The 26,800-nt window shown below is 61.5% G+C and overlaps 1 protein-coding gene across 1 annotated transcript in view; it reads left to right on the forward strand.

Moving 5' to 3' along the window:
* The window catches only part of Cspg4 (chondroitin sulfate proteoglycan 4), a 31,123-nt gene continuing 4,323 nt past the window's right edge, over window positions 1-26,800 (forward strand). Inside the window, exons 1-8 of the mRNA XM_070043375.1 lie at window positions 1-88; window positions 15,224-15,387; window positions 16,203-19,748; window positions 20,897-21,376; window positions 21,876-22,052; window positions 23,614-23,812; window positions 23,899-24,033; window positions 24,409-24,572. Coding sequence (XP_069899476.1) covers window positions 1-88; window positions 15,224-15,387; window positions 16,203-19,748; window positions 20,897-21,376; window positions 21,876-22,052; window positions 23,614-23,812; window positions 23,899-24,033; window positions 24,409-24,572 — 4,953 coding nt within the window. The remainder of the gene's footprint in view (window positions 89-15,223; window positions 15,388-16,202; window positions 19,749-20,896; window positions 21,377-21,875; window positions 22,053-23,613; window positions 23,813-23,898; window positions 24,034-24,408; window positions 24,573-26,800) is intronic.

Below are 26,800 nucleotides of genomic sequence, written 5' to 3' on the forward strand. Positions count from 1 at the left end.
ATGCGCCCCGGCCCGCGGTGCCCGGCCGCCGCCCCGGCGCTGGCGCTGGCCCTGAGCCTGGCCCTGCTGTGCAGCCCCGCGGCGCCCGGTGAGTGAGTGGGAGACGGGGGACCTGGGGGGGGGGCTGCTGCTCTGATCGGGCCTGAGGGGCCCAGGGGTGGCTGGCCACAGTTAGTGACCCACAGGACCACCCCCCCCCCAGACACCAGGCTCCTGCAGTGACCCCCAAGTGACAGAGGGGAACCCCAAAGTGTCAGGTGCAAGGAAACTGTGGAGACTGGGGGTCCCCCAGCCTGGCCTCGACTCCCCCCTCCCACCTCCCCTCTGCTGTCCCCCTCCTCCTCCCCCTCCATCCCCCCCTCCTCCCTGCCTGGGGCCCGGCTGGCAATGAACAGGCTCATCCGCGCTGTTAGCTTGTGCCAGTCCCGGGTCTTGAACTCAGGACCCAGACGCTGTTTCCCTGAACTGTTTCCCTCCAGGCCAGCGCTCTACCACTTGAGCCACAGCGCCACGGCCAACTTTTCGGTGACTGATTGGAGATCAGAGTCTCGCAGACTTTCCTGCCCTGGGCTGGGGGGGAAAGGTGGCTTTGAACCTCAGATCCTGGGCTCTCAGCCTCCTGCGTAGCTGGGGTGACGTGAGCTTCGCCCACGCTTCAGTTTCCAGAGATCCTGCCCTCCCCCCACCCCCAGCCCATCCCCAGCGAGAACTTGCCCCCTCTGACAGCACCCAGGTGTTAAGTTCTCCACCCGAGAGGTGCTAGCCCGAGTGCTTCTCCCTTGCACTGTGCCAGGATCCCGGCATTCCAGAAGTCCACCCCGGTGGTCTGGTTGTACCATAAACATCTGGGCCGCAGGGCATCAAGCCGTGACTGCACGTATATGAATCAGTTCAGCCGACATCTTTTGGGACAGATCCCAGGCGCGGCCCAGCCTGAGGCCCCCCCCCCATCGGGGACCCGGCCACGCCCCTCCATCGGATGGGGAAGCCGAAAATAAAGGAGGGTATATCACGAGACACCCAGAGAGGAAATGAGTCAGGGGAAGGGGGTCCCCAGGCTCTTTGATTGTAAAGAGTCCAGGGCCTGGGTCTTGTGCTCCACCGTGGGCAGAGCAGCAGATGAAAACTCTGCGCTAGGCACAGTGGGGGGAGGAGAGGGAGACGCCCAGCTGTGGCTGCAAAGCATGCACCGGAAGGCAGAGATCTGGGGGACTACGGTTCCAGCTGTCAGAGTGAGCAAGGCCCACATCTCCAACCACAAGTCGGGCCCTGGTGGTGTGCGTCTGGGACCTCAGTTCCATAGATGTAAATAAAAGGATCGCAGTCCAGGGGGACTAGCCTCTCCCCCCAAAAAAAATTAGCTTAGAAAATGAACCAAAGCCTAAAAGGATGGGTGTGTGGCTCAAAATAAAGCGGGAGAGAGAGAGGAGAGCAGGGAGAGGAAGGAAGAGAGGGAGGGGAAAGAGAAAGAAGAGGGAAGGGAAGGGGAGGGAAGGGAGGGGCGGAGATGGGGACGGGTGAGCGGTGACCCTCACAGCCAGCTTGCAGGCCTGCAAGTGGTCAGACTCTAGGCAGCACCGGCCAGGGGGAGACTTGGTGTGGCCAGGCCGGAGAAGCCACGGGGCTGGGGCCGTTGAGACTCAGATGCTCAAACGAAGCTATAACTTCGGTGCTGGCGGCGGGCTCCGGGCTGGAAGAGCGTGGCGCCCAAGGGTTTTATAATATTTCACTGACACCCACCTCCCGCCATTTTTAACAGGAGAAATGGGGCCGGGCGCCCATGGCTCATGCCTGTCATCCTAGCTGTATAGGAGGCTGAGATCCAAAGGTTGTGGTTCAAAGCCACCTTGGGCAGAAAAAGTCCTTGAGACTCTTATCTCCAGAGCTGTTGTTCAAGTGGTAGAGCGCCAACCTTGGATGAAGAAGCTCAGGGACAGTGTCCAGGCTCTGAGTTCAAGTCCCAACAGTCCTAGGGTGTGAACTCAGGTGCTTGACCACTCCTGTGCTTTAGTTAGGTTTCAGATTGGGTCTTGCTTTTGGGCCTGGGCTAGCCTAGACCACGATCCTTCTCTTTATACACCTGGGATAAAGTCTCACTCCGCGTTTTGGCTGAGATGAAGTCTGGGGACCTTTCTGCCCAGGCTAGCCTGGAACTGTGATCCTCCTGATCTCTTCCATTTGAATAGCTGGGATTATAGCAGTGAGCCACTTCTCCAGGCCTTCCTGATAAGAGCCTGTAACAGAACAAAGGCCACGGGGTCCTGGGTAGATGCCGAGGGCATCTGAGGGGACCCGCAGCCCTGGGGGGAGGGGAGGGTCACTGCCGAGCCTTTGTGCTACGCACACACCTCTGGGGCAGCTAGGGCAGGGGCCAAAACTTCGGGGCACGCCCAGCCGGATTCTGGATGGAAACCCCTGCTCGTGCCCGCCGGCCCAGGCAAGACAAGGAGGGCTTTTCAGTGCTGTGGGCCGGGGCCCAGGGGAGTGGGGGGGCGGGCAGGCCAGGTGGGCCCTGGCTGGCCGTGGGGGGGGGCTGGGAACTGGGCGTGCTGCCCAGAGGGCCGGGAGGTGGACATAGCCCCGGCCTGCTCAGCCTCTCGCTGGCGAACACGGATGGGGTGGGCACAGGCCACACACAGAACATAGCCCCCCCCCCCCCCCCGGCCCTGGCCTCAGTGCCCCAACCTCCCTGGTCTGGGTTTCTGTCCCGTTGACTCCTGGTGCTGTCCGTCCATCCGTCCAGCGTCCCTCTTGCCTCCAGGCTGCCCCACTATCCCAGCCCATGTCCCAGCTGTAGAACTTTCTAGAGGTGAGACAGATTTCTTTCTTTTTTCTTTTCTCTCTGTGTGTGTGTCTGTCTGTCTGTTGGTCAAGGGGCTTGAAGCACAAGGCGAGTGCTCTATCACTTGAGCCACAGCGCCACTTCCGGTTTTCTGGTGGTTCATTGGAGTGAAGAGTCTCACAGACTTCCCTGCCCGGGCTGGCTTTGAACTGAGATCCTCAGATCTCAGCCTCCTGAGTAGCTGGGATTACAGGTGTGCCCCCGGGCGCCTGCCCAGCGGGACGTGAGACTCTTCCCCAGCTTCAGCGGTAGGATGAGCTCCTGGACTGTGCGGTGATCCTATGGGATAATATCACAATGAGCCCTGTTTTCTGTACAAACAGTTCCGTCCCGGCGTCCCTTGGATAGGGGCGCCGGGCCTCTACTTCCCGGGAAGGTCCAAATCTCCCCATGGGGAGAGGGTAGTCATTTGATGGCTGAGGCTGAACCCCCGGTGGACGCTGGCCCATACCTGTCCACTCCTCCACAGCCCCGTCAGCCAGGAAATGAGGAAGGAGACATTCAGAGAAAAGCAGAGACCCCAGGGGTATTCTGTGGCTACACAGGCTAAGGTGCACCCCAACATTCCAGGCCTGCCCGCCCATCAGGGGGACTCAGCCCCCCACACACACACACACCCAGCAGGGAGAGAGTTCCCTGAACAGTTCAACTCTCAACACCTGGTCACTGCCGGCGGCTCACGCCTGTAATCCCGGCTACTCAGGAGGCTGAGGTCTGAGGGTCAACGTGAGAAAAGTCCACAAGACTCGTGCCTCCCACCAAAAAGCCAGAAGTGGAGGCGTGGCTCAAGTGGTAGAACACCAGCCTTGAGCGAAAAAAGCTCAGGGACGGCGCCCAGGCTCTGAGTTCAAACCCTAGTACTAGTGACAAAAGCAAGCCACCTCCTGAGTCTTCCAGGGGCCACTGAAGCCACGTTTGTCTCTGATGCGCCTGAGGGCCTAGGGGCCACCGTCAGGCGGCCTGGCTCTCCGGGGCTGGGCATGGCCGTGTAACCATTTCTTCCTCTTACCTAGTGCCCCCCCCCATGGCCAGGAGCCAGCTCTCCCAGCCCTGGCATCCATGAGCCAGGCTGCCAGCCCCAGCTCCCACTTAAACGTTTCAGGCTGTGCATCTCTGGCTGGGCTCAGCGGGCGCCAAGTGGAGAGACTGAGGCTGTCTCCAGCCTCAAGCCTCACTGCTGAGGCCTCCCCTGCCCAGCCTCCTCCTCCTCCTCTGCTCCTCCGCTCAGAGGGAGACTGAGGTGTAGTTGTCCTGCAAAGTCACACAGGCCCTGCTGAGTGGATTGTGGGGGGCGGGAAGGCCCTGCCCAACCCCAATTCTTTGTGTAAGATGAAGGGGTTTATTTTTTGCCAGACATTGCAGCATATGCCTATAGTTCCAGCCCCCAGGGAGGCTAAGGAAGGAAGATCTCAAAAGTTCAAGGACAGTCTAGGCTACTTAGTGGAGGATCCTGTCTCAAAAGTGAAAAGTCTTTGAAAAGTTCCTTGTTATCACCAGGCGCCCGTGGCTCACGCCTGTATCCTAGCTACTCAGGAGGTTGAGATCTGAGGATCCAGGTTCAAAGCCAGCCCGGGAGGAAAGTCCGTGAGACTCTTATCTCCAGCAAAAGCTGGATGTGGGGATGTGGCTCAAGTGGTAGAGTACCAGCCTTGACCCAAAATCAAGCTAAATGACCATGTGAGGTCCTGAGTTCAAACCTGGGACTGGCACAAAAACAAGAGATTGATGTTAAGGCTGCCTGGTCAGGGCTCTGTGCTCTCTCCAGTGCTTCCTGGAGCAAAGCCCTGAGCAGCCTAGAATGCGGGGGGGGGGGGGGGATCGAGTGTCTGGGACCCCATGCCTACAGCCTGGCATCACCCCTGGACTTCCTCCTGCCAGGGTGTCGGCCGCCCTGGGGGGCTGAGAACTGAGCGTACAGATTCACCCACTGGTCCTGCACCGCGGTTCTCTATGCGAGGAGTACCACCGACACCCCAAAATACTAGTAGTAGTAGTAATAATAATAATAAGCATTATAACCAACAGGGGCTGGAGGCGGGGCCCCGGTGTGAGCATCAGCAAGCGCAAAGCATGCCACAGCGAGTTTCCAGTCCTGGTTTCAGACAAAAACCTTAAAAAACAGAAGTAGCCACAGTCCCTGGGAAGCCCTGTGTGTGTGTGTGTGTGTGTGTGTGTGTGTGTGTGTGTGTGTGTGTGTGTGTGTATGTGTGTGTGTGTGTGTGTGTGTGTGTGGTTTGTGCACACGTGCCAGTCCTGGGGTTTGAACTCAGGGCCTGGGCACTGTGTCTGAGCTTTTTCACTCTACGCGCTACCGCTTGAGCCACAGCTCCACGTGTGGCTTTTTCATTTTTGCTGGCTCCTTGGAGTTAGGCGTCCCATGGACTTTCCTGCCCGGGCTGGCTTTGAACCGTCATCCCCCCAATCACATTCTCCTGAGTCGCTGGGATGACAGGCAATCACAGACACCCCGATCTGCCCTGCCTACCTCCTGGGCCCTTCGGTCCCCCACCCTTGCCATCCTCTGTCCCTGCCCCCCTCACCCCCTCAGTATGCTCCTGTTCAGCCGGGGCTCTGTCCAGCCCTTGGGGGACCCCCTCCACCCGGCACACACACAGCGCCCCTTTTCCCAGACAGGGCTGGGAGGCGGGGGGAGCCCGGGCCCAGGCCGCCGTTCTCTGGGGACCTGGCGGGGACTGGGGAGGCAGCCCGGCTTCCGTTCCCACCTCTCAACCCCCCTCCACCCGCACTTCAGGAGGGAGCAGCTATAAATAGCAGGGGCCCAGGATGCCGGTTCCCACGACAGACCCTGTGCAGCACAGCTGCTGGGCCCGGCGGGCGGCCCGGCGCGCATGCGTGTACACACACACTCCAGATCACCGAGGTGAGGAGTCTCTGAGCTCCCTGCCCTCCTCAGACCCCCCCCAAGCCCTGAGGTCCCCGAGGACCCCGTCCCCAAGGGGGTACCCCATGCCAGACACCCCTTCCCCACACACACACACACACCATATACGGCCACAAGGAGCCTTAGCTTTCTCCTCTTTAAAATGGGAGTGACTGGCTGGGGCAAGGGCTCACACCCGTCATCCCGGCTACTCAGGAGGCTGAGATTGGAGGATCGCTGTTTGAGGCTGAGCCTGGGGGAGGAATGTCTGTGAGACTCTTATCTCCAATGAGCCACCAAAAAGTCAGACGTGGTGCTGTGGTTCAAATGGTAGAGCACCAACCTTGAGCAAAACAATCAAAACTAAAAAGCTCTAGGAAGCCGGGCGCCGGTGGCTCACACCTGTCATCCTAGCTGCTCAGGAGGCTGAGATCTGAGGATCGGGGTTCAAAGCCAGCCTGGGCAGGAAAGTCCATGAGACTCTGATCTCCAATAAACCACTCAGAAAACTGGAAGTGGCGCTGTGGCTCAAGTGGTAGAGCGCTCGCCTTGAGCTGAAGAGCTGAGGGACAGCACCCAGGCCCAGAGTTCAAGACTCAGGACTCCCCAACCCCCTACCAAAAAGGGACATTCTGGTCACCTGGCTGGCCTCTATCTTGAGACGCTACTGAATGAGCCTCTGCAGACACGTCTCCTTAACCACTGCGTGCAGCCACCTCCCCAGGAGGGGCCAGAGGAGCCCCCGCGCCCACGCACCGGGCCGAGTCCCATCTCCAGGCATCTGGGGCCCACACACTCCTCTTCTGGCCGCCCATCTGGAGCCCAGCTGAGCCCCCTAAGGGTGGACACCCAGACAGGGGCCTGTTCCTGCCAGCCCCAGGTCAAGGGAGCTGAGGCTTGAGGCCCTGTGTGAGAGGAGATGCGCCCGGCCCCTGCTGTGTGTCCTGCTGCAGCCTCCTGTCCCTCTCTGGTCTCTCTGAGTAGGATCCTTAGTGTCTTGTGTGGGTGAAGGGGTGGAGGCCGGGGGGAGTAACTACAGCTTGAACCCAGGCCCTGGCCGCTGTCCCTTAGCTTTTCCACTCAAGACTAGAACCAACAGCTCTGCTTACAGCCTTTCAGTGGTTCAGTGGAGATGCATCTCCCAGACTTTCCTGCTCAGGCTGGCCTCAGACTGCCATCCTCTGATCTCAGCCTCCTGAGTCAGTAGCTAGGATGACAAGCATGCGCTGCTAGCCCTGGGTGATCTTTTAGTCTGTGAACCGTGAGACTCCGATCTCTCGAGAACAGGCTGCTTCTGTGGAGTGGACCCCTGATCCAGGCCACACAGGGCCAGGATCGGGCCAAGCGACCGGTGACATTTGAAAAACCACTTTCCCAAGCCGGGCCCCACGTCTGGGGCCTCCCAGGATGGAGACCAGTAGCTCTCCTCCTCCCTCTGCCCCGTCCCCATCTCCTGCCCCCTGGCCCGGCCCCGCCCCGCCAAAAATAAACCCAGACCCCCCCTCCTCCGGCCAGACCCACCCAGCTGCTCCACAGCCCTTTGAGTCACAGTGCTTTTTTTTAACTGTCTGAGTCACCGGTTGTGGCTTTAGTTCCATGACACATGCCCGGCCTGCAGGCGGCCCACAGCCCCTAATAAGTCCAGGGAGAGGCCCGAGTAGAACCAGGAGCAGGTGTGTATTTAGGCCTCAGGGCTCAAACCAGAGGCTGGGCTGTCGGCTAGAGTCCTGCCCCTGCCCTGCCCCTGTGCCCTGCCACCCAAGGATCCCCCCCCCACCCCGGCCTAGGCTGGTCCTAGAGCTGGCCAGGGACAGAGAGTCTCTGTCCCTGGCTTCGCCTGAGAATTTAGACCATGACTGGAGCACCAAGCAGACTTTCAGTGCATAAGCCGGGCGCGGGCGCGCAGGCCTGTAATCTTAGCTACTCAGGAGGCTGAGATCTGAAGAGCGCAGTGTGAAGCCAGCCCAGGGTAGAAAAGGCTGTGAGATTCTTATTTCCCATGAATGGGCAAAAAGCAAGAAGTGGGGCTGTGGCTCCTGGAGTAGAGCAACAGCCTCAAGCAAAAAATAAAATAAAAAAGGCTCAGGGGCGGCCCCCAGGCCCTGAGTTCAAGCCCCAGGACCCGCACCAAGAAAAGAGAGAGGAAAAGAAAAAAAGACTTGCAGGGGATACAGAACCCCACTTCAGCCTTCCCTTGATCCTTGTCTCCCCAACTTGCTCCCCCTCCCTGCATGTCCCCCCTCCCATCTCCCCACTCCCGGCCTCCATCGCCGTTCCTCTTCCAGCCTCTCCAGCTCATCCTCCCTGACTCTGGTCCTGAACTTCCTTTCCTGTCACCCTTTCCCGGGCCCCCCTGGCCTCCTTCTCCCGTGTCCGTGGGGGACTCTAGACTGGAGGACAAATCCAAAGAGGCCCTCTCCCCGGCGCCCCAAGCCCAGCTGGGGCTGCATCCCGTCCCCCAGCCAGGGTGGGGTGCGGGGGGGGGGGCGGGGGGAGGCCTGGAAACATCTCTGCCCCGCGGGCCACACGGGATCGGAGTCTGCTCTGCCTCCCAGTCGCCGCTGCAGCTATAAATAGGGCCCCAGTCTCTATTTTCTTTCAAAACAACCATCAGACTCAGACGCCACAGCCCCAGAAAAGTGTGGCCCAGTCCGGACTGTGCCCCAGCCCCTCTGCCCCTCCACGCCCAGGGGACCCCCCCTCAGGGCCAGATCTGGGGGTGACCCTTCCCAGCTGGACCCAGGCTGGGACCAGGGGCTCTCCAGTAGCCCCTTCTTCCCTGCCCCTCACCAAACAAGGTCAGGCTGGTCTCCAACAGGAGGGGATGACAGGAGGGCTGCAGGAAGTAGAGCTGGGCTGGGCTGAGTGGTTAAGCTGGGGTCTCGTGAGACCCTGAGTTGAGCACTTTAGCAGGAGCTAGACCATGACCCCACGGCCTCTGTGGGTTCTGGGCAGGACCTCGGGCCCCGGTCCCTCCATGGGTGCTGAGTGGGAGCCTCGGGGCCTGATCCTGGGTGACAGGGAGCCAGCCAAGGCTCCCAGCAAAGGCAAAATAGCAACTCCTGCTTGACTTGCTGCTGCTCAGAATCAGAGACCGGAGGCTGAGATCTGAGGATGGTGGTTCAAAACCAGCCTGGGCAGAAAAAGTCTGTGAGACTCGAATCTCCAAGGAACCAACACAAAGCCAGAAGTGGAGGCATGGCTCAAGGGGTAGAGCACTCGGCTAGCCTCCAGTGAAAAAGCTCAAGGAGAGGGCCAGGCCCTGAGTTCAAGCCCCAGGACCGGCACCAAAACAGAAATCACGAGATGACCCAGGCCTGTGTGGCTCACTGCTCTGGCTTCAAGCCCGGTCAGCCAGACGAGGGTCCTGAGATGGTCCCCGGACCCATTACTGCAGATCCAAGACAACCCGCAGACAAGAGCCCCTGTACCCCACTTGCCGGCCCAGCCCTGGCCCTCAGGAAGAGGCAGGCATCTTACCCCCCTGCCCCCCGCCCCGTCCCCGCTGGGGTCTCCAGCCTTCCCTCCATCCAGCCGGGAGGCCGGAGCCAAGAGGAGGAGAGGGAAGCTGTGTGTCCCGGGCCGGGCCGGGCGCCAGCCCTCACACCTCCTCCCGCCCTCACCCTCGGTCTCCGGGAGCCACACACGCTCTGCTTCCGCTCCTCTATTCCCCATTCACAGATGGCCATCCTCATGGCCAGCCAAGCGCCCGCAGCTCACGCCTGTCATCCCGGCCACTCAGGAGGCTGAGAGCTGAGGATCGCGGTTCAAAGCCAGCCCAGCCCAGGCAGAAAAAGTCCCTGAGATTCTCAGCTCTAGTGAACCCCCTAAACATAAAAACCCAGAAGTAGGGCTGTGGCTCAAGTGGTAGCGCAGCCAGCCTTGAGGGAAAAAGCTAAGGCCCAGCGCCCAGGCCCTGAGTTCAAGTTCCAGCTCACACACACAAAGCATCTTGATGTTGGATGAACACACACACACACACCGCCAGCCTCACAGGGGCTGGCTCTCCTGAGCCTCAGTTTCCTCATCTGTAAAACAGGAAATGTCCCACGGGGACCCTGGGACCACACACCTCCCCCCCCCTTGGAAAGTAGGGGACAGAGGATGTGGAAATCCTCCTCCAATGAAGAGGAAAATGACAAGCCAGGGAAAAGCCTCTTGGAAAATGTCCCTACCGCATGGGCAAAGCCTCCCCGCCCCGGGCCTGGGAGTCACCGGGATCCACAAAGACGCCTTTGAGCGTCTTCCCCCCGCCCCACACCTCCCTCCCCACCCCGTCCATCCCTTCCCGCCAGCCTGCAGCCTGGGCGGACACCCTGCTCCTCAAAACCTCACATTCTCCCTCCTGCTTCCCTTGATTCCCACGTGGCCCCAAAGCTGGGACACGTGGCTGGGAGCCCAGGGGACCAGCCCCATCCGTCCATCTGTCTGAGGGGACCCCCTCATGGGGGAATGCCCCTCCCCCTGGGTGACCCAAGGCCTGAATTAACAGAACTGAGGCCAGGGCCCAGGCCCTGGGTGATGGTGGGAAGCACCCTGTTCCCCACTTTGCCAGAGACCTGAAAGGAGAGCCCATCAAACAGAACGCACTCAGTGGGTGCGCTACCACCCAAACCATGCCCCCAGCCCACCTTTTTTGCTGGCTACGGTGGCTGTCTGGATTTTGTTGTTGTTTGTGTGGTGCATCAGCCATGGGGAATCGGGGTGCACAGAAAGCCAGGGATCCTGCCATGACTTTGGGGGTGTGTCGCTGAGCCACAGTGCTGTCACCTGGGAAGGCCACGTTGTCCCTTGGATCTGACCTGAAATCGGTCCTCTGGGTGCACGTTAGCCTGTCTGTCTGTCTGTCTGTCTGTCTGTCTGTCTCTGTCTCTCTCTCTCTCTCTCTCTCACAAACACACACACGCATGCACGCACTCACACAGGGCTGGGCTGCTTTAATCCATGTCAGACAGGGCACCAGGCGCCTCATAGATGTCCCGGCTTGGGGGACAGAACTTGGGGAAAACTAAACAGTGGAGGAATCAGGAGAGGAGTCGGGGATGTCAGGAATCGAGCCCAGCTCCTGGCCCGGGGCGCTCAGCCCCTCCCACAGGCTCTGACCCAGCCCCCAGGCGGCCCCGGCCCCTGGCACCCAGGCCCAGGGGACACAGAGAGCCCTTCATCAGACCCACCGATCCAGGTCAAGTTGACGCCCAGCCGCCAGCCGCCCTGTGGGCTGGGACCTGCCGCTGCCAACCCCCCAGGGCTGCCCCGCCCTCCCCAGCCAGCTGGCTGGGACCCACTCCAGCAGGACCTGAGGATCTGCACCGGTCCTGGGGCTTGGGCACTGTCCCTGAGCTTTTACACTCAAGTCTTGGCACACTACCACTTGAGCCACAGCACCACTTCTGGCTTTCTGGTGGTTCACTGGAGATGAGGGTCTCATAGACTTAACTGCCCAGGTTGGCTTTGAACCTCGATCTTCCTGTCCTCAGCCTCCTGAGTAGCTAGGATGACAGGCATGAGCCACGGGCCGGTTAAGATTATTTCTTCTCGGTTTGTTTGGGCAGTGCTGGGGTTTGAACCCAGGGCCTCATGCTTGCTAGGCAAGCGCTCTTACCACTCAAGCCATTCCCCCTGGCCGTGGGAATCTCCCCTCAGGTCTCCTTATCTGTCTCAGGCTTCTTTTTTATCCCTATCTCTGTAATGGTGGTGTGGGAGTGAATGAATGAATGAATGGGTGGGAGAGTAGACTCCCCCTTTCCCACCACACCTCCCGCCTGCTCCCCAACTTGCATGCCAGGACCCAGCCCCACCCACCCTGCCTGCCACCGGCTCCAGCTTTCTCCCTTATAAAGTCAGACGGCAGGGAACACGCAGGAATGCTGGCGTGCCCATGGCGCGCGCCTGGCTGCCCCAGGCTGGGGGGGGGGCTGTGGGGACCGCAGGGAGCAGGGAGGGGAGGTTGGGGGGGCTGGGGGCGGGGCCTCCCCGCTGGGAGGGGCTGGGGGGGACGGCGCTCTCTGTTTCTGCCCCTATCAGATGGCTCCTCCCTGCAGCCTCCCTGCCTCTTCCGATTTGGGCTGCAGAGAATTTTGATATGGGGGACCCGGCACCCCCAGGAGTAGGGGAAACTGAGGCATGGGAGAGCGGCACGGTTCACGTGGACAGCTGTCAGAGGGGCTGCTGCACCCTGGCTGGAAATGTGTCTGCGGTGTCCCCAGGGCGGGTCCGAAGCCAAGAGCCCTCTCCTGGGGTCTACAGAGCATGGCCGGCCTCCAGTGAGCATAGTGACGCACACCTATAATCCCAGAACTTCCGAGGCTGGGGCAGGAGGATCCGGAAATCCAGGCCAGCCAGGGCCACAAAGTGGATCTGGTCGCAAAAAGAAGGGAGCCGGACCCTGGTGGCTCACACCTGTAATCCTAGCTACTCAGGAGGCTGAGATGTGAGGATCGAGGTTCAAAGCCAGCCTGAACAGACAAATCCCAGAGGCTTATTTCCTATGGACCAGCAAAAAGTGGAGGTGTGGCTCAGGTGGTGGAGCACTAGCCTTGAGCAGAAAAAGCTGAGCAACAGTATGAGGCTCTGAGTTCAAGCCCAGAACTGCTGGCACATGTGTGCGTGGGCACGCTCACACACACACGCACACACACACACACACACACACACACACACTGGGGTTCAACTGAGGTCTAGGCTCAGTCCCTAAACAGGAAGGAAGGAAAGAAAGCAGTTGTGCGGGGGGGGGGGGTGGTCAGGTACTCAGGAGGCTGAGATCTGAGGATCACGGTTCAAATCCAACCCCAGGCAGGAAAGTCGGTGAGACTCTTATCTCTAATTAACCACTAGAAAACCAGAAGTGGTGCTGTGGTTCAAGTGGTAGAGGCTCGCCTTGAGCTGAAGAGCTGAGGGACAGCGCCCAGGCCCAGAGTTCAAGCCCCACCAATGACAAAAAAGAAAAAAGAGAGCAGTTGCGGGGAATGGATGAATGAACCAACCAATGAGTGAATAGGAAAGAGAGAACCCCACCCCCTTCCCTGCCACCCGGGGAAGGAGGGAGGGAGGGAAAGAAGGAGGAGGGAGGAAGGAGGGAGGGAGGGAAGGAAAGAAAGAGAGAAGGAGGGAGGAGGAATGAAGGAGGGAGGGAGGAAGGAGGGAAGGAAGGAAGGAGAAAACCCCACACAAAGAAGCGAAGCCCCCCCCCAGCCCCGGGCAGGGCCTGAGCCCCATCGGCACGCTCCCTGCCCTGCCCCCGGGGCCCCTGCCAGCTTGGCCAGGGCGAGCCCGGGCCGTGCAGGGTGGCAGCCCTGGGCATCAGGAAGGGGAAGCCCCACGCGGCCCTGTGGCGGGAGGCAGGGCGGGGAGCCCCTGGAGCCTCGGGAACACTCGGCCTCTTTCATGGATCAGGGCATGGAGGGGCAGGCGGGCCTGGGCACAATGGCCGCTCTGTCCACGCCGCTCCAGGCCCACCCAGACGCGCGCACGCGCACACACACACAGCTTCACACAAACCCAACACACACCCAGCCGCCACCCATGCACAGAACCCACGCACTGCAGACTTGTACATGGTACAGGTGCACACGCGTGTGGAGCCTGCACACGCACCTTCATGCCTTTACACACACACAGCTCACGTGGCCCCCTGGGCCCCGGGCACCCTGCTTCTCCTGACCCAAGGCCCAGCACCCCTCACCCCGACCTTCTACTTTACTACCTTACTGCCACGAGCCCTCTGTCCCAGGGATTTTCTTTTTTCTTTTTGGTCGGTCGTGGGGCTTGAACTCGGCCTGGGCGCTGTCCCTCAGCTCTTCAGCTCAAGGCGAGCGCTCTACCACTTGAGCCACGGCGCCACTTCTGGTTTTCTGGGGGGTTCATGGGAGATCAGAGTCTCACAGACTTTCTTGCCCTGGCTGGCTTTGAACCGCGATCCTCAGAGCTCAGCCTCCTGAGTAGCTGGGATGACGGGCGTGAGCCACCGGCGCCTAGCTCAGTTCACTATTTCTTTATCCTGTACCCTGTACCCCGACTTCATTCGAAGCCGTCCCCCCCACTGCCTCCTCTAAGGCAGGGACATTCCCTCCCTCTTTCTCTCTCTCTCTTTCTCTCCCCTCAGCCTGGAGGCTGAGAGCAGAGGTGGTGGACACTGTCAGAGTTTCCGCAGCCAGTACTGCATCCGAGGCCTGAGCCCTTCCCCGCTGGGCCCTCAGGAAGCAGCGGCCAGGCCCCATCAAGGGACCCATTCACACACACACACACACACACACACACACACACACACACACACACACACACACACACACACACACACACACACACACACTGGGCCCTCAGGAAGCAGCGGCCAGGCCCCATCAAGGGACCCATTCACACACACACACACACACACACATCTCTCCTTCTGGACGGGGTCCGGGGCAGGTGGCGCAGTACCTCAGTGCCTGCCCGGCCCTGAGCCCTGAGCCCTGGACTCCACCGAGTCCCGGGATGGCCACGGGGAGGGGGAGGGGAGCCCCAACGTGTCCCGTTCACTGCGTCCCGTGATAGAAACGTGTTCACTGTGGGCCGCGTTACCCGGCTTCTAATGTTCCTGAAACTGTGACACTCGGCAACGTCCATGAAGCCGGCGGGCAGGGAGGCGGGGTGGGGGACGGGCACGCCACACCACAGACCTCGAACCACGATCCTCCCGATAGCTGCTTCCCAAGTGGCTGGGATTGCAGGCAGCCACCTGGAGACCGGAGGGCTGGGGGGGACGGGGAGACTTACGCCTTCAAGGCCAGTCCCAATTAACCAGCAAAAAGCCAGAGGTGGAGGTGCAGCTCCAGTGGTAGAGGGGTAGCCTTGAACAGAACAAGCCAAACAAGAGCAGGAGGCCCCGAGTTCAAGCCCCACGACTGGCATAAAGGGGAGGAGGGGGTTCCTTGGCGCCCACTAGCGCTGTGCCGCCCGCTGTGGCCCGCTGCCCACAGGTCTCTGTTCCAGGCTGGGAGCCCAGGCTCTGCTCACAGCTCAGCAGGGCTCAGCCCATTCTCATCCTGGCTCCTTGGCCCGTGGTAGGAACACAGCCCGGAACTCACTGCTCACCAGAGACTGCTAACGGCCTCAGCTGGAAGCAATTGCGGGGTGATGGAGGAAGTTCCGGGCCATTCAGGGTCTGACATCACATGTGGGTCCCATCCGGCCTCCCTTCCCAGGCTTTGCTCCCCACACCCCCCCCTTCCCAGACAGCTGGGAAAGAAGCAGGGGGCGGAGAGGGAGGGGCTCACGGGAGCTGAGACCTGGCGTCGCCTCCAAGAAGTGCTGGAAATTTCCGGAAAATTCTGGAAACTTCCGGGATTTTCTGGAAACTTCCAGAAACGTCTGCGTCTGACCTCTTCCTTCACAGCCAAAAGCCTAGATTCCACAGGAGATGAGGCTAAGATGGTTGTTTGACACCTGGCTAGGGCCCCTGGGCCGTGTGAACTCGGGGTACCCTCCCGGGCCTTGACCCCAGCTTCCCCCCTCTCTGCCAGCCTCCTTCTTCGGTGAGAACCACCTGCAGGTGCCCATGGCCACAGCCCTGACCCGCATCAACCTTGAACTTCAGTTCTCCACGGCTCAGCCTGAAGCGCTCCTCTTCCTGGCGGCGGGCCAGGCTGACCATCTCCTGCTCCAGCTCCTGTCCGGACGCCTGCAGGTCAGCCACGCCCTGAGAACAGGGCCCCCGTGGCCCACAGGGCCGGGCGGGCCACAGTCACCATCCTGCTGGGGTCTCAGCTGGCCCTGATCCACTGTCCTGGGCGGTCCCGGCCCCCCAAGACCCCTGTGGCCATTGCTTTGTCAACCTGCCCATCCTGGCCCGGACCAGTGGCCTTCCTTCCGGATAACCAACCTTCCTTCCTTCCTTCCTTCCTTCCTTCCTTTTTTTCTTTCTTTCTCGTTCTTTCTTTTCTCTCTCTCTTTCTCTCTCTCCTTCCTTCCTTCCTTTCTTTTTTTCTTTCTTTCTTTCTCGTTCTTTCTTTTCTCTCTTCCTCTCTCTCTCCTTCTTCCTTCCTTCCTTCCTTCCTTCCTTCCTTTTTTTCTTTCTTTCTCATTTTCTTTTCTCTCTTTCTCTCTCTCCTTCCTTCCTTCCTTTCTTTTTTTCTTTCTCGTTCTTTCTTTTCTCTCTTCCTCTCTCTCTCCTTCTTCCTTCCTTCCTTCCTTCCTTTTTTGGCCAGTCCTAGGGCTTGAACTCAGGGCGTGCACGCTGTCTCTGAGCTTCTTTTGCTCAAGGCTTGCACTCTGCCAGGAGCCCACAGCTCCATCACTGGTTTTCTGGTGGTTCACTGGCAATAAGAGTCTCACAGACTTTGCTGCCCAGGCTGGCTGTGAACCCTGATCCTCAGATCTCAGCCTCCTGGGTAGCTAGGATGACAGGCATGAGCTGCAGCGCTGACTTCCGTGTGCTTTTGTAGGAGCGATGGATTCAACCCCACACACACACACACCCCTGGTCTCCCCATGTCCCCTCAGGTGAGACTCGTCCTGGGCCCGGAGGAGCTGAGGCTGCAGGCCCCGGGAGGGCCGCCTGTGACCGACGGCGCCCCGCACACCGCGTTGCTCTCAATCGCTGACGGCTGGGCCGCGCTCTCCGTGGACGGACTAAACACCTCGGCTGCAGCCCCGGGAGCCCCGCTGGAGGCCGCCTATGGGGTGTTCGTGGGGGGCTCGGGGGGCCTAGCCCTGCCCTACCTGCGTGGAGCGAGCCGCCCACTGAGAGGCTGCCTCCACGTCGCCAGCCTCAACGGACGGAGCCTCCTGCGGCCCCTGACTCCCGGGGTGCAGGAGGGCTGCGCGGAGGAGTTCTCTGCGGGGGACGACGTAGCTTTGGGGTTCTCCGGGGTGCAGTCGCTGGCTGCCTTCCCCGCGTGGCAGGCCCAGGACGAGGGCACCCTGGAGCTGACCCTCACCACGCGCAGCCCGCGGGCGCCGCTGGCCTTCCAGGCGGGCGGGCGGCGCGGGGACTTCATCTACGTGGACATCTTCGCGGGCCACCTGCGCGCCGTGGTGGAGAAAGCGCAGGGCACCGTGCTCCTGCACAACAGCGTGCCCGTGGACGACGGCCAGCCCCACGAGGTCAGCATCCGCGTGGACGCCCAGCGGCTGGAGATCTCCGTGGATCAGTACCCCACCCGGACTTCCAATCGCGGGCCTCTCGGTTACGTGGAACCCGGGGGTCACCTCCTGCTCGGGGGGCTGGACGCGGAGGCCGCGGGGTATCTCCAGGGGCACCGCCTGGGCCTGGCGCCGCCCAGCGCCTCCCTGGAGGGCTGCGTGGAGGATCTGCGCGTGAACGGACGCAGACACGGACTCCGTGACGCGCAGTGGACCCGCCACATGGCGGCCGGCTGCAAGAACGAGGAAGATGAGTACGAGGAGGATGTCTACGGCCAGTACGACGTGCTCTCCACCCTGGCGCCCGACATCTGGCCAGCTGTGGAGCTGCCCGAGCCCTGCGTCCCCGAGCCCGGCCTGCCCCCGGCCTTCGCCAACTTCACGCGGCTGCTGACCATCCGCCCGCTGGCCGTGGCCGAGGGCGGCGCGGCGTGGCTGGAATGGCGGCACGTGCAGCCCACGCTGGACCTGACCGAGGCCGAGATGCGCAGATCCCAGGTCCTGTTCCGGGTGAGCCGGGGACCCCGCCACGGCCAGCTGGAGCTGGACATCCCCGGTGCCCAGGCCCGGAAGATGTTCACCCTGCTGGACGTGGTCAACCGCAAGGTCCGCTTCGTCCACGATGGCTCCGAGGACGCATCGGACCAGCTGGTACTAGAGGTGTCCGTGACGGCACGGGGACCGGTGCCCGGCTGCCTGCGCCAAGGCCAGATTTACCTCCTGCCCGTCGAGGTCAGCCCGGTGGACGACCCTCCCCGCGTGCTCTTCCCGCAAGGCGGCCTCATGACGATTCTAGAAAACACCCAGAAGCCCCTAGGGCCGGAGATCGTACAGGCCTACGACCCAGATTCCCCCTGCGAGAGCCTCACCTTCCAGATCCTCGGGGCCTCCACCGGCCTCCCTGTGGAGCGTCGCGAGCAGCCCGGGGAACCCACGGCCGAGTTCTCCTGCCAGGATCTGGAGAGAGGCGACATCGTCTACGTGCACCGCCGCGGGCCCGCGCAGGACCTGAGCTTGCGGGTCAGCGATGGGCTGCAGGCCAGCGCCCCGGCCACGCTGCGGGTCGTGGCGGTGCGGCCCACGCTCCGCGTCCGCCACAGCACCGGGCTGCGGCTGGCCCAGGGCTCGATCGCGGCCATCACGCCGGCCAACCTGTCGGTGGAGACCAACGCGGTGGGCCAGGACGTGAGCGTGCTGTTCCGGGTGACGGGGGCCCTGCAGTTTGGGGAGCTGCAGAAGCGGGGGGCCGGCGGGGCGGAGGGCACGGAGTGGTGGCCCACGCAGGCTTTCCACCAGCGCGACGTGGACCAGCACCGCGTGCGCTACGTGAGCACCGATCCCGCGCGCCGGCGCGTGGATGCGGCCGAGGACGTGGCGCTGGAGGTGCAGGTGGGGCAGGAGACGCTGGACAACCTGTCCTTCCCCGTGTCTATCCAGCGGGCCGCCGTGTGGATGCGGCGCCTGACGCCCCTGCACACGCGCGACGCCCGGCCCCAGCCGCTGACCGCTGCGCACCTGGAGGCCGCCCTGGAGGAGGAGGCGGCCGCGGAGGCCACCCCGAGCCCCAGCGCCTTCCGCTACCACCTCGTGCAGCCCCCCAAGAAGGGCAACCTGCAGCTCCGGGGTGCCAGGCTGGCCGAGGGCCAGAGCTTCACGCAGGACGACATCCACGCGGGCCGGGTCAGCTACGTGGCCACCACACGCGAGTCCCAGGCCACGGAGGACGCCTTCCGCTTCCGGATCACGGTCCCCCCCCACTTCTCCCCGCTCTACACCTTCCCCGTCCACGTGGGCGGCGACCCGGACGCCCCCGTGCTCACCAACGCCGTGCTGTCCGTGCCCGAGGGCGGCCACGCCACGCTGACCCCGCAGCACCTGTTCATCAAGAGCCTCCACGGCGACAGCTACGTGTACGAGGTGATCGAGAGCCCCCGCCACGGGCGGCTGGTGTGGCAGCCCCCGCGGGACGCCGCCGCGCCCGTGACCACCTTCACCAACGACGACCTGCGTCGCGGCCTCCTGCAGTACCGGCACGACCACTCCGAGACCACGGAAGACGACGTCCCGTTCGTGGCCACGCGCCAGGGCGAGAGCAGCGGCGGCGACGCGGCGTGGGAGGAAGTCCGGGGCGTCTTCCGCGTGGCCATCCGGCCCGTGAACGACCACGCGCCCCGGCAGGTGGTCAACCGCGTGTTCCGCGTGGCCCGGGGCGGGCGGCGGCTGCTGACCACCGACGACGTGGCCTTCAGCGACGCCGACTCGGACGCCAGCGACGCGCAGCTGGTGCTCACGCGCAAGGATCTCCTGTTCGGCAGCGTCGTGGCCGTGGATGACCCCGCCAGGCCCGTCTACCGCTTCACGCAGGAGGACCTGCGGGCCGGGAGGATCCTCTTTGTGCATTCCGGGGCCGACCACGGCTGGCTGCAGCTGCAGGTGTCCGACGGGCAGCACCAAACCACCGCCATGCTGGAGGTCCAGGCCTCGGAGCCCTACCTCCGCGTGGCCAACGGCTCGGGCCTCGTGGTGCCGCAAGGCGGCCAAGGCACCGTCGACACGGCTGCATTCCACCTGGAAACCAACTTGGATATCCGCAGCGGAGAGGAAGTCCACTACCGAGTCACGGCGGGCCCGCGCTGGGGACAGCTGCTCCGAGCCGGCCAGCCGGCCACCGCCTTCTCCCAGCAGGATCTGCTGGATGGGAAGATTCTCTACAGCCATAATGGCAGCCTCGCTCCTCGGGACGCTGTGGGGCTCTCCGTGGAGGCGGGCCCGGTGCGCGCAGACGCCATCCTACAGGTGACCATCATGCTGGACAGCACGCCGGCCCCGCCGCAGCTGCTCAGACACCAGAAGATCTACGCCTTCCAGGGAGACGCAGCGAGGATCGGAAGAGAGCAGCTGGAGGTGAGAAAGTGGGGGGACCGGCAGAGTCGGGGGGACCAGGCAGAGGGGCTCTGCCGTCTGCAGGGTATGGCTGTGTGTGTTTGGGGCTGGCCGCTGTGGCTCATGTGTTGGGGTGTGCATCTGTGAGTGCTATATTCTCGTGTGTGTGTGTGTGTGTGTGTGTGTGTGTGTGTGTGTGTGTGGTGCCAATCCTGGGTCATGAACTCAGGGCCTGGGTGCACTCAAGGCTGGTGCTCTACCCCTTGAGCCACAGCCACACTGCCAGCTTTGTGGTGGTCCGTTGGAGATGACAGTCTCACGGGGACTTTTCTGGCTTTGATCCCTGATCCTCAGATCTCAGCCTCCTCAGTAGCCGGGATGACAGGCCTGAGCCACCGGGGCGGGATTGGGGGCTGAGCCTTGAGATGTACTGATCACGGGCAGACCCCGCCGCTGCCCCAGCCCCTCCATTTCCCTCCCGAGACTACAAAGGCTCACACACCCTCAGGCGGTTGACTGTGTGAGGTTGAGCCAGGCCCTTGCCCTCTCTGGGCCTTGTGCTCCTTTGCTACCAGCTCCCTGAGTCTTGGTGTTTGAGCGGACTCTGGTGAGTCCCAGGCCCAGCTTCCACACCCGGCTTTGGTAGATAAGTTCCCAGGGCCTGGAGCGGAGGCCTGTGTGCGCCATCTAGTGGTCATTGGTGGTGATAGCAGGAGGGGATGATACCTTCCTGAGCAGAGTGTGCGTGTGTGTGTGTGTGTGTGTGTGTGTGTGTGTGTGTGTGTGTGTGCACGTGTGTGATGAGATTGTGTGGGTGCTGCACGTGCGTGGTTTTGGAGAAGGATAGAGATGTGGCCAGGCGCTGGTGGCTCACGCCTGTCATCCTAGCTACTCAGGAGGCTGAGATCTGAGAATCACGGTTCAAAGCCAGCCCAGGCAGGAAAGTCCGTGAGACTCTTATCTCCAATGAACCACTCAGAAAACCAGAAGTGGCGCTGTGGCTCAAGTGGTAGAGCACCAGCCTTGAGTGAAAGCGCTCAGGGCCAGCGCCCAGGCCGTGAGTTCAAGCCCCAGGATGGACAAAAATGACAGGTAAAAGGTGTGGGGTGTCTGGGTGTGAGGCCCTGGGCCTGGGTGACGCACTGGTGCCCGTGCGCTCTGCCGTCCAGGTGTCTCAGGAGGCCGTGTCCCCGGCGGACATCGTGTTCTCGGTGAAGACACCCCCGGCCGCCGGCCACCTGGTGTCCCAGGGCCCTGACGCGGCCGACCCCCGCAGCCTGGGCCCCGTGGGGAGCTTCTCCCAGGAGGACGTGAATGCGGGCAGGGTCTTCTACGTGCACACTGGCCCCGAAGCTGAGAAGGACGCTTTCTCCCTGGACGTGGCCTCCGGCCTTGGCGCCCCCCTGGAAGGCGTCCTCTTGGAGCTGGAAGTGCTGCCCAGAGTCTTACCCCTGGAGGCCCAGAACTTCAGCGTTCCCGAGGGCGGAGCGCGCATCTTGGCTCCGCCCCTGATCCGGGTCCCCGGGCCACGCCTCTCCACACTGCCCGGCCTCCGGCTGCACGTGCTGGACCCGCCCCAGCACGGGGCCCTGCGGAAGGAGGGGCAGCAGCGGCAAGATCAGACCCTACTCAGCTTTTCCTGGAGAGAGGTACGGCTGTGGGGGGCAAGGGGGGGGGCATCAAGGGCTCCCAGCCTGGGGTCCGTACAGCGAGGAAGAAGAAGGTCGCATCTAGACGTCTTCCGCTTTGTGCTTCATCTCATTCCTCCCTCCAGGAGATCGAAATTGTCCCCCACTTTCCACCCAGAGACACTGAGACCCCCGCTCGTGCCGCGATCCCAGCTCCTCAGGAGGCTGAGAGCTGCAGATCGTCCAGCCCTGGGGAAGGAAAGTTAGTCTGCAAGTCTCTCTTATCTCCAATGAACCAGCAAAAAAGCTGGAAGTCGAGCTGTGGCTTAAGGGGTAGAGTGTCAGCCTTGAGCGGAAAAAGCCAAAGTGCGATCACCAGGCCCTGAGTTCAAGCCCCAAGACTGCCACAAAAAAGAAAAGAACAGAGAGCAAGTTCCGCTCCTCCCGCACCCGCCCGCAGGGCGTGAAGGGCGCGGGTTCTGGGAGTGCGGGGTGACAGCCGGCCCTGTCTGGCCCACAGGTGGAAGAACAGCGGATTCTCTATGAGCACGATGGAAGCGAAACGCTTATGGATCGTTTCGTGCTGGTGGCCAACGCCTCGGGCGTCCACAGCCAGAGTGCGCCCGTGGCCTTCGCCATCACCATCCAGCCGGTGAACGACCAGCCTCCCGTCCTGACCACAAACAGGGGCCTGCAGGTGAGACCATCCACGCCGGGCCACCCCCTCCCGGCTTCGGGAGAGACCCTCCGATCCCCTTGCTCGCCTTTCTCGGTGCTTCGGTTGCCTCCTCTACAATGTGAGGTCTCTGGCTAAACGGTCAGAAGGTGAGAGTTGGCACTGTGTCTGTTTAAGCGTGGACGGCCATGCTCAGCGGCCCCGTGACTCCTGAGACTTGACAAGAACACGGCTTTTGCTGTGCTTCAGCACCAAAGCACCTGACAGGATTCTTGTTAGCAGCTGCTGGGATTTGAACTCAGGGCCTTGTGCTTACTACATAAGCTGTTACAGCTGAGCTCAGACTCCTCCCCTCCCTTTTATTTTTCCTTAAGTTTTAATTGTTTTCCAGGTAGTGTCTCCTGCCTCTGACCACGATCTCCCTACCTAAGCCTCCCACCTAGCTGGGATTACAGGCAGGTACCACCACACTCAGCCTGGCAAAAGTTCCAATGAGGGCTGGGAAGGTGGCTCAGTGGTAGAGCGCTTGTCTTGCATGCATGAAGCCCTGGGTTCGATTTCTCAGTACCACATACCCAGAAAAAGCCACAAGTGGCGCTGTGGTTCAAGTGGTAGAGTGCTAGCCTTGAGCAAAAGAAGCCCAGGGACAGTGCCAGGTCCTGAGTTCAAGCCCCACGACTGGGGGAAAAAAGTTCCTTAAGGGTGAGTGTTTAACTGTCCCCCACCTACCTCACCCCAACAATCAAATTTTGGGGTCTCTGAGGTCCTGAACCCCTGCTCTGCAGAGGAGGAAGCCCAGAGAGTCATAAAACTCCACTGGTCACAGGAACAGGAAGTGTGGCTTGACCAAGCCCCACGTGGCACAAGCACTGACGGACTGAGCTTTGAATGCCAGCTTATAGAGGTAGATGCCACATTGGCAGGAGCTATGGAAAGTTCCAGAGGAGTGCTCACTTGAGGTCTTTGGTGGTGATGTAGGCTGCCTGGGACCATCGGCCTGGAGTGCTGTGTGGCCATGTGGCCACCAGATGGCACCATAGGCCTGTGTTTGCTCCCTAATTCCCCGCGAAGCCGGGTGCTCCCGGGGTTGGAGGGAGGGAGGAACTCAGAAAATCCAGGGGACACATTTGAGGGGCCGGATTTGGGGGAGCCCCACCCTGCTTGCAAGCAGACCTCATTTCACTTCTGCACTTGAGGGTTGGGGCAGCCAAAGCATATCTAAGGATCCATAGCTAGTCCAGCACCGGTGGCTCACGCCTGCCAGCCCAGCCACTCCGGAGGCTGAGATCTGAGGATCGTGGTTTGAGACCAACCCTGGCAGCAAAGTCCATAAGATTCTTATTATCTCCAATTAAACCAGAAAAAGAAAAGCCCAAAGTGGAGCCTGTGGCTCAAGTGGTAGAACACGGGCTTTGAGAGGGAAAATAGGAGTGTGAGGCCCTGAGTTCAAGCCCCAGCCCTGGCACATACGATTAATTAATAAGGTCTCCCCAGGGCCTGGGAGGGCGATCAGGAGGAGGTGGGTCAGAGGTGGGGTTTGGGGGTGAGGATGGGGGCGAGCCTCACATGCCTGCGCCCCCAGATGTGGGAGGGGGCCACCGTGTCCATCCCCCCCGAGGCCCTCAGGGGCACGGACAGCGACTCAGGGCCCGATGACCTGGTCTACACCATCGAGCAGCCCAGCAACGGCCGCGTGGCGCTGCGGGCGGCGCCGGGCGACGCGGTTCAGCACTTCAGCCAGGCGCAGCTGGACGGCGGCCTGGTGCTGTTCTCACACACAGGTGGGTGCCCAGCCCATGGCGGGGGGTGGGGGCTGCCATGGGGGAGCCACCCAGGCCCCAGGAACCCAGCTCCGTTATGTCCTCAGGGGCCCTGGATGGAGGCTTCCGCTTCGCCCTCTCCGACGGCGCGCACGTGTCTCCTGGACACTTTTTCCGGGTGACCGCGCAGAAGCAGGTGCTCCTCTCGCTGGACGGCAGCCGGACACTGACCGTGTGCCCAGGTGCGGCCTTCACACCGAGGCCTGGGGCGGAGCCGAGGGGGGACTGCCACCACCCCCACCCCGCCCCGGCTCCCAGGACGGCCTGAGCAGTGGCTCACGCCTGTCATCCCAGCTACTCAGGAGGCTGAGATCTGAGGATGGCCATTGGAGGCCAGTCCAGGCGGCCAAGTCCATATGACTCTTATCGCCAGTGAACCACCAAAATGTCAGAAGTGGAGGTGTGGCTCGAGTGGTAGAGCGCCAAACTTGAGCGGGGGGGGGGATGTGGGGGGAGCTAAGGGGGTGACACCCAGGCCCTGAGTTCAAATCTCAGGTCCAACACAAAGGATAAAAAAATAGAACTGAACTGACCATCCCTCTGCCCCCCCCCCACAGAGTCCGTCCAGCCGCTGAGCAGCCAGAGCCTGCGGGCCAGCTCCAGCGCCAGCACGGAGCCCCAGCACCTGCAGTTTCGGGTGCTGCGGGGTCCCCAGCTCGGCCGGCTCCTCCGGCAGCAGGGCGGCTCTGCGGAGCCCCTGCTGAACTTCTCCCAGGCCGAGGTAAGGGCTCAACTCACAGACACAACCCAGACCCTCCGGCCTCCCCTACCATGCAGCATCAGCCTCCCTGGACCTGCTACAGTCCAGGCCCTGCCAGCCCTGACCCCAGGGCGGCCAGCGTCCCACGTGGAGCTTGGCCAGATGGAGGAACTGGGGGACAGCGCTGTGGGACTCAGAGCAGCGCTCTTGTTCTGGGGCTTCGCCTCCAGAAGGGACCTGAAAAGGCTAGAAAGGAGCACGGGGGCGGGGAGCAGTGGCCCCCCCCAAGTTGGCGAGGACCAGGGCTCCTGTCCTGGGAGTCGGTGGGGCTCAGGGCAGCGGCGCAGTGCACGGTGGGACGGGGTGGGGGGAGCTGAGCAGGCCAGGCGGGGAGGGCCTCGGGCAGCGGCCAAGCCAGAGCCACAGGTCAAACCTAGAGCTCCAGGGCTGGGAAGGTGGCTCAGTGGTAGAGCGCTTGCCTCGCATGCATGAGGCCCTGGGTTCGATTCCTCAGTACCACATAAGCAGTAAAAGCCAGAAGTGGTGCTGTGGCTCAAGTGGTAGAGCGCTAGCCTTGAGCAAATGAAGCCCAGGGACAGTGCCCAGGCCCTGAGTTCAAGTCCCAGGACTGGCATTGGTGGCTCACACCTGTCTTCCCAGCAAGTCCGGAGGCCGAGATCTGAGGATCACAGTTCAAAGCCAGCCCAGGACAGGAAAGTCCGTGAGACTCTTCTCTCCAAGGAACCACCAAAAAGCTGGAAGAGGAACTGTGGCTCAAGTGGTAGAGCGCCAGCCTTGAGTACAAAAGCTCAGGGATAATGCACAGGCCCTGAGTTCAAGTCTCAGGACTGGCACAAAAAGGAAGGAAACTTCAACTCGTGGAAGTCCCAAAACTTTGTTCAGGCCGGGTGGTGGTGGCTCACGCCTGTAATCCTAGCTACTCAGGAGGCTGAGATCTGAGGATCGCGGTTCAAAGCCAGCCCGGGCAGGAGAGACCGTGAGACTCCTATCTCCAATAAACCACCAGAAAAAGCCGGAAGTGGTGCTGTGGCTCAAGTGGTAGAGCACTAGCCTTGAGCTGAAGAGCTGAGGGACAGCGCCCAGGCCCAGAGTTCAGGCCCCACAACCGTCAAAAAAAAAAAACTTTGTTCAGAGCGACTCATGGCTAGGCACGGGGGCGGGGCGGGGTACCAGGGCACCACCCTTCACCTGCGGACTCTGCTTTCTCTGAACAAGCCAGTTCCCTCCCCCCCCCCGGACCCAGGCACCCCCATCCTACCCACAGGAGCCGCAGACCCAGGCCCCAGGCCCTCCTCAGGGCTGTGTCCCCTTCCCGCCCTGCCACCAGCCTGGCCACAGCTCGCTGTGGCCAGTGCCTCCATCCTTGCTGGCCACATCTGGCCCACAGATGTGGGGTGTTTGGCCACATATGGCATTTGATGCTTTAAAGTTAGTTGTCAACATAGAACCCTCGGGAGATTTCACAGGATCCCGCTTCCCCGTTGCCTGAAGGGCCTGCGTTCTTCTCCCACCCAGCAGCCGCCGCGGCCGCCTCGCTCAGAACCCCACTCAGATTCTGCGTAAGGTTCTCTTTCTCTCCCACCCACCCCCCAAGTCCTGATGCATGAACTCAGGGCCTGGGCGCCGTCCCTGAGCTTCTGTGAGCAAGGTTCTCTGGTTCTCTACCACTTGAGCCACAGCACCATTTCCAGCTTTTGGTGGTTCACTGGAGAGAAGAGTCTCATGGATTTTCCTGCCCAGGCAGGCTTTGAACTGTAGTCCTCACATCTCAGCCTCCTGAGTAGCCAGAATGACAGATGAGCCACCAGAGGCCTGGCTGAAAGTCCTGTTTTGCTGAGAGAAGGAAAAAACATTCCCCTTGTCGATGTTGTCGTCTTCTTCTTCTTCTTCTTCTTCTTCTTCTTCTTCTTCTTCTTCTTCTTCTTCTTCTTCTTCTTCTTCTTCTTCTTCTTCTTCTTCTTCTTCTTCCTCTTCTTCTTCTTCTTCTTCCTCTTCCTCTTCCTCTTCCTCTTCTTCCTCTCCTCCTCCTCCTCCTCCTCCTCCTCTTCCTCCTCCCCCTCTCCTCCTCCTTTTCCTCCTCCTCCTTTTCCTCCTCCTCCCCCTCTCCTCCTCCTCCTCCTCCTCCTCCTCCTCCTCCTCCTCCTCCTCCTCCTCCTCCTCCTCCTCCTCCTCCTCCTCCTCCTCCTCTTCTTCCTCCTCCCCCTCTCCTCCTCCTTTTCCTCCTCCTC

The sequence above is a fragment of the Dipodomys merriami genome, unplaced genomic scaffold, assembly GCF_024711535.1.
Source record: "Dipodomys merriami isolate MVZ:Mamm:240054 unplaced genomic scaffold, mDipMer1.0.p SCAF_33, whole genome shotgun sequence".
Taxonomy (NCBI): Eukaryota; Metazoa; Chordata; class Mammalia; order Rodentia; family Heteromyidae; genus Dipodomys; species Dipodomys merriami.